The sequence below is a fragment of the Rhagoletis zephyria genome, unplaced genomic scaffold (assembly GCF_001687245.7).
Source record: "Rhagoletis zephyria isolate East Lansing unplaced genomic scaffold, Rhagoletis_zephyria_1.1 Rzeph_scaffold_09396, whole genome shotgun sequence".
In the NCBI taxonomy this organism is placed as follows: Eukaryota; Metazoa; Arthropoda; class Insecta; order Diptera; family Tephritidae; genus Rhagoletis; species Rhagoletis zephyria.
This window is the reverse complement of record NW_016166474.1, coordinates 17,425-24,170: the sequence shown is the minus strand read 5'-3', so window position 1 is coordinate 24,170 and position 6,746 is coordinate 17,425. Positions and strand designations below refer to the sequence as shown.

The following is a 6,746-nucleotide window of genomic DNA, read 5'->3' as shown; positions in this document are numbered from 1 at the left end:
TTCCAATTTATTATGAACTTCACGGGTACCAGCTCTATAAGAAACATATCATACATATGTATAATGCAGTAAACTTTTTTTTTGCAATACATGCATGCAGTGGTGGTCATATAAAAAGGCACAAGTTTTAACAATTAATGTTTTCTTTATTTATTTTTTTACACTTGTTTGAAATAAAGAAAAATTAACTATCAAGAAAATTGGTTTAAGCTACAAACCAAGACGCCCTTGGATAAGTTCGTTTCGTCATAGAAACATGTTCTGCGCAAAATTTTCAAAATCTGATAACAGAAGGACGTGCTTCAGAGGCCTAAAAGTGGCCTACATTCATTAACTAAAAGACTTTCAAATCTCACAAAATTATATGATTGAGCAAATGACGCTGAATTAATCCGCTAGTTGGCGTAGGAGTCGAGATACATACTTGAAATCCCCGTTCGTTCATATTTGAAATGTATGTACTACATATATGACTTACATATCTGTGGACATTTGACAAAACAACCCAAGGCGAATTAATATAAGGTGATAGCAGGAGTACAAAAACAAAAATTTACATGTATTTTGTTTTTGCTTTGGCGGCATAAACTGTCAAAATCTGTAAGAGTGTGTGTAGAAATTCAAACAAAATTTTTCAATTTGATATCAGAAGCCGTGCGGCGAAACACATACACAAAATCAGCTGAGCTAGTAACACCACCTTATATAAATTCGCCTTGCNATGGCCTCCACGGCGAAAAACTCAGCTGTCGCCCCAACACCACCTTGTTTAATACACCTTGACGAAAACTTTCAATTTTATATCAGAAGCCGTGCGGCGAAACACATACACAAAATCAGTATGTCAGTAGTAACACTACCTTATATAAATTCGCCTTGAAACAACCTCTTTCAAAATTACAAATTTTTCAGGAGAGCGAAAAACATATTAAATGCTTTCCACAACATAAGTTTCTTACAATGAAGAAAAAAAGTGCTAGTTAAAACTGGAAACATATCAATAAACAAGCACTTTTCAATATTTTTTTTTTTTTATTTAAATGGCATACTTATTTAAATGAATAGTAAATATGTATATAAATAAGACCTTTTGTCAAATTCTTTTTCAAACAAAAAATCATCTTATCCCATTACAAGTTGTTTTGTCAAATTGAGTTTGAGTGAAATAGTAAATGGTTTTTTGCCTTTACAAAAAAAAAAAATACAAAAAAAATAGCCGGTATATCTATATTACTTACATGATATATATATATATATATATATTACTTACTGCCGCTCTATTCTAGTGTATCAGTAGTCCATTTGGCTCGGTATTATGACACTGCAGCAAAAGATATTAAATATAAAAAAATCGCCTTTCCATACGATTTTTGTGTACGTGTTTTTCCATTGATAACTACGATATCTTTTATATTTTATATTTTGAGGACAAAAATTATACAAATCCAGCAATTTTAAATATTAATATCGTTCTGAAAACTCCAAGTTCTTTAAAAATCGCTATAAAATGAAATACTAAAATGGAGTATTTTAAATAAAATTTCCCAACTAATAGCATTATAAAAATTAAGATCGGCAGCACTGAAAATAAGCATGCCGATCTTGTCAAAATTACAACAAACACGTCGCTACTGACAACACCTTGTTATTCTAATTTCAATTTTTTACATGGCACACTTTGATTTAAAAGAAAAATCAGAACAGTTTTTGACATTTTAGATACCAGAAGCAACAGCAAAATACACGTAAATATTGTTTTTGCTCGAATGCTACTGCCTATTTCACATACCTTGGTTAGTATATCACTCAATTACTAAAAGACTACCATAAGTCAAAAACGAAATTTATGACCAAATGATGCAGAATTACTCGTTACATCGTATGTGTGTATAAATTTTCCACTAAAATCTTTCCGCGTCTTCTGAAAAATTTCGTTTCTCGAGTTGAATGAGCGATATGTATGTACTTGTGCTTTGTACATGCCTAAAAGGCTCTGCACACGGATCGATTTATCGGCCAACCAGTTGGCCAACCGCTAAAAGTCGGTGGTAAATAAGCCGTGTGTAGGCAAGTTGGCAAACCTTCGTCAAGTTGTTCGTCAGGTTGGAGTAAAATTTTTGAGTTTTTGAGGCAGACTGGTCAACTTGTTGCTCTCTGTGTAGACTAGTTGGCAACCTAAAATGCGATTTAATTTTTTTCTTAAAGCCACATTAACGTTAACATGTGTTTTTCGGTTCGTTTCGCTAGTGAAAATGCGTATAATTTGTGAAAACGGGGGCGGTAGCAATAACAAATACATAAAAATGAGAGGCATTCCTAGCATAGCTTAAAAGTTTGCCAGTGCTGTTGTATTGTGTACAGTTCGAAAACTCTCACTCAAATGAAATCGGCCAACTGGTTGGTTCGTTTGTTGGGAATTCCGTTAAGTAGGTTGGTCAACTGGTAAATCAATGCGAGTGTAGGGCCTTTAAGTGTGCATGTATGAATTTTATACGTATTTGTTTATGTATGTATGTATGTGTGGGTATATTTTCGCATGTACATAATGTATGTTTATTAAAAATACAGACCATGCATGAACGCGTATCTATCTATGTATATCGTCGTTTAAAGTACAAAAACGCGTAACTGACATTGGCAGCCAAAAATAGGATTTGCTCACATGAGCCACTAGCCAGTAGTGCTATTGCTTTATAAAAAAAGAGTACAATTTTGAAATATGAGTGTTCTTACTCTCTGGAAAATAATTTATGCAACCTCACATATGCAGTTTTGCATTTTGTTGATACGCGGTTTTGTACTTTAAAGGACGATATATATGTTACATACATACCCATTGCTATTGGAACTGATGGTTCGTCTCCGACCGCTGCCGCCGATCGTGGGTGTCACGTGCATTATTTGCGAACCCACTGCTGCATGTTGCGCTGACATCAACTGTAAGTAATGACTACCGGTCGAGTTCTGTCGTGACGGTGAATGGTCACCCCCAATGCAATGCATTGCGTTTCTGTCCTCAACGATCATTTCTCCATGGTCTCCATTGTTTAAAAGTGGTTGGTTTGCTGGAATTTTATGAGAAAGTGAAAAACTGCGAATGCGCGTGTGCGTGTCATCAACTTTTCTACTCGCGACGGGTGGTGGGGTAAGAGGCTCGGTAGACTTATAACGTAATGAATGCGGGGCGGAAGTGCTGTTGACCAGCAAAAGTTTTGACGCTACCGAGTGATGCTGCTGCGTCTGTTTGGGTATGCTAATCGCTTTGGACGACGCATCCCCCAATGTTGCCGCCGGCGATGCAACACGCAGCCCATCATTCAGCAACATTTGCTTGTTAGCAGCAGCGGTCACAACAACAATCTCGCCACCGCTTTCCACAAGTCTATACGTTTTCGATTTATTACAGGGACCACTGTTCCCTTTACTATGCTCATCTTGTATTTGTTGTAGGAGTAATTGTTCTTGGTGTTCCTGCACTTTATTAGATTTTGAGGAAAATGTATCCTCTATAAGAAATCGAAAAGAAAAAATACAAATATAAAACAAAATCATATACATACATAATATGTAAATTAAGAATTAGAATAGTTATTTAATTTTGGATAATAAAAAGGTATTCGATCTGTTGTTATTCACTTCAATAGCCGTAGTGGCTTTAACGCAAAGAAAGGACTATGTAGATTGATCCCACAAAAGCTCTTTATTTTAATTTCGATTTTATTTTTTCCCTATTCAATATTAGTGTGTGATCTCCACAATTTGACTGATTTCACATGAAGAAATGCTTTTAAAATATTTTATATTTCTTTTCAGCCTAAAAAATTTTGAATTTGAAAACATGTACACGAATAGTCAATACGGGGTACCCGGATACCCACATACAAAATTGGCGGAAAGATATATCCATAAATAAAAATATTTTATATTTGTTTTCAACCTAGAATTTTTTTTGATTTGAAAAATTGTACATGAATAGTAAATAAGATATAACAAATAATAACGCTTTTTAATTGTCGTTAGATTGAGCTTATTTAAATAATAACAAACATGATATTTAGTTTACTGAAATAACAAAAACATATTTTTATTACTTTTTAGGCAATGAAAATAAAAAAATTATGAATTATTAAAAATTGCACATTTGCAAACGTGCAAATAAAAATTTAGTCTGTTGTGTATATTCGTAAAGTTATTTTGTTTATAAAAAAAAACTGCACACAACGTTAGAAAAAATATGTACAAAAATATTCTAAAAACACACAAAATTTTCCGAGCGGCTCTCTTATGACGATTGCTCCACGTAAACGATCGATACTAAAGTAAACTGGTATATGAATATAATACATATTTGTTTCAAAAGTGTTCTAGTAAACTCTTCGGCTATATGATGGTATAGAGACTAGGGATGTTAATTTTTCGGCTTTTTCCGATCCCGGGCTTTTCGAGATGGCGTTGTCGCAATGCCGGTATCCCGGGATTAGTCCCAGGATTTAGATATTCATTACTTTTCAACCACTTGAATCGACAAAATTGCTTCTATATTGTTTGAAAAGCTCTCCTACCATGAAATAAATAATAAACTCATGGGTTTGAAACCTACTTTTTTATTTAAAGAGGCGTTTTTATTTTTTCTCTCTGACCGCAGGATTTATTTTGAAGGACATTGTAATTTCAAAGATATGATAATTCCAAAAATTATTAAACAAATTCAATGCAATGTAGAGTAAAAATATGTGTAACAAATGTAATAGGAAATTTCCTTAGGATTTAAAAAATTTAAATTTTTTGGATTCACAAGGACGAATAGGTAATTTTTAAGCTGACAAAGTTTAAAGAACGGGATTCACCTAAATTGCAAACTTTTTAATTAGACTCTAAAAAAATTAATTTTAGTACAACAAAGTGCAAGATTGAAGTTGCTTAAAATTGCATTGAGTTTTGGCAATTTTTGCCTTGACAGTGTAAAGCGGTTCCTTCCATATCAAGATATTTTTCGAACATAAATTTATTTGCAACCTTGCGGAGTGCTGACAGCGTTTCATTTTATCACATCACTGCATACCCAAAAAATTTCGAAAAATTCTGGTTAAAAAGTTTGAAATTTCGATAAAAATTTGTGGAATTTTTCTAAGTTGTGTATAAAATTTAAAAGTGTGATTTATATAGGTTTTGTTAAAGCATGACCATATTTTTATAAAAAAAAATATCAAAAAAATTTTAGCTTGAAAAATGTTGTAAATATTAAAAACGAAACACCATTCATCACAGTTAGGCAAATGGGTGTTTTTTTTTAATAAAATGTAAACCGAAAATGCAAGTAAATGAGTTCAACCGACTTTGTAACTTTGCATTTCGTATTCAGATGGCGAAAAAAGTTTATAAAAGCGCGAAACGGTGTAGAGAAGAACTGAAAAAAATTAAGTAAAAAATTAAATTATATATGTATTACTAGTAAAAATATTATATGGCGGAAAAATTTGTCCGATATGTCACGCCCGTTATCCCATTTTAATTCAAAATAAAAGCAACAACGAATTTCTTCTCATTGAAAACGAATTGGTTCTAATGGTCCGTAATTTGACTTTATTGAAAGAATGTTTAAGAAAAACCTCACAGGATTCGCAGTTTTGCTTATTTTTACATGCCTCACTGAAACCAATTCTGTTTTTGTCACGTCCGTTATGACCTCCTTTTCATCGATTTTCCCGACACCAGTGCTCGAAGCGCACGTAATTTTTTTGTCAACCAAAGGACGGTACAAAACCAACAAAATGGCAAATTTTTTTATATGTGACTTCCGTTTTCGTATGAATGTCACGCCCGTCATCATGGAAACACCCATATGTATGTGCATTATGATGGGCTAAATCTACACAGGAAAATACTTTTTTTTCTTTTCATGCTGCCCAAACCTGAGGAATATCGTAAATAACGAGACCCGTATTTTTTATTTGAAATCGGTTAATATTTAACGTACGCCGCACAGTGTATTATTCCCATGTTCTAGAAAATATTAATTAAATTATTTTATATCGCTAAATTTCAAAACAACGTCAAAAATGTTTTTAGAATTGCCTGATAAAGACGAAACAATAACAACTAGAAAAAGGAAATCAAAGTGTATGGCGGGACGGGATTTTATTTGGAAGACTACCAAGCGCAATAATATTTTAACTTGTATATTAGAAACTGAAATTCAATGTTTAAGTTGTTGGTGTTTTGTGATTTATGCAGCAGTTGTTAAAATACGATTTGGTCATATTTTTTTTAGATATGTTCTCTTTAATGACTTTGGGATTTTAGTAAACTAGGACCGAATTTTTCATGCTAAAGTAAAACGGTGTTAACTTAAATTTAATTTTAGCTATTTATTCATTTCGTTAGACCCGCAAACTCGTTATCCGCGATTATCCAATAAAGTTCGTATCTCAGTTTATTTGCCACTCCTATTAGACTTTACACAACACAAAGTTGGTTTTGATGAAATTTTCTTTTTTCATGCCCACTAGGAATTTTATTTTCTTGATGTCTACCGAGACAAATATCTGTTTTTGTTCGCTTTTGAACAGAGAAAGCATGGTTCATTACCTTTCCAATGGTACCTCATTTATGTAAATATGTAGAGCAATAAATACTTCTGCGCCAAAAATTGTTTGCTCTCTACATTTTTCATATCGGGTTTATTATCTAAATAACCCCTGGATTACAGTGGGGTCCCAACGAAATTCTTTATCCTAGATTATGTA

At 33.0% G+C, this 6,746-nt stretch overlaps 1 protein-coding gene across 1 annotated transcript in view; it reads right to left on the bottom strand.

Annotated features, from left to right (window-relative positions):
• Positions 1-2,833: 2,833 nt before the first annotated feature.
• LOC108375763 (dual specificity protein kinase splA-like) overlaps positions 2,834-6,746 on the bottom strand; it is a gene marked incomplete at its 3' end in the record, with an annotated part of 6,454 nt that continues 2,541 nt past the window's right edge. Inside the window, exons 2-3 of the mRNA XM_017631910.1 lie at positions 3,129-3,506; positions 2,834-3,065 (exon numbers count right to left, since the gene is read on the bottom strand). Coding sequence (XP_017487399.1) covers positions 2,834-3,065; positions 3,129-3,506 — 610 coding nt within the window. The remainder of the gene's footprint in view (positions 3,066-3,128; positions 3,507-6,746) is intronic.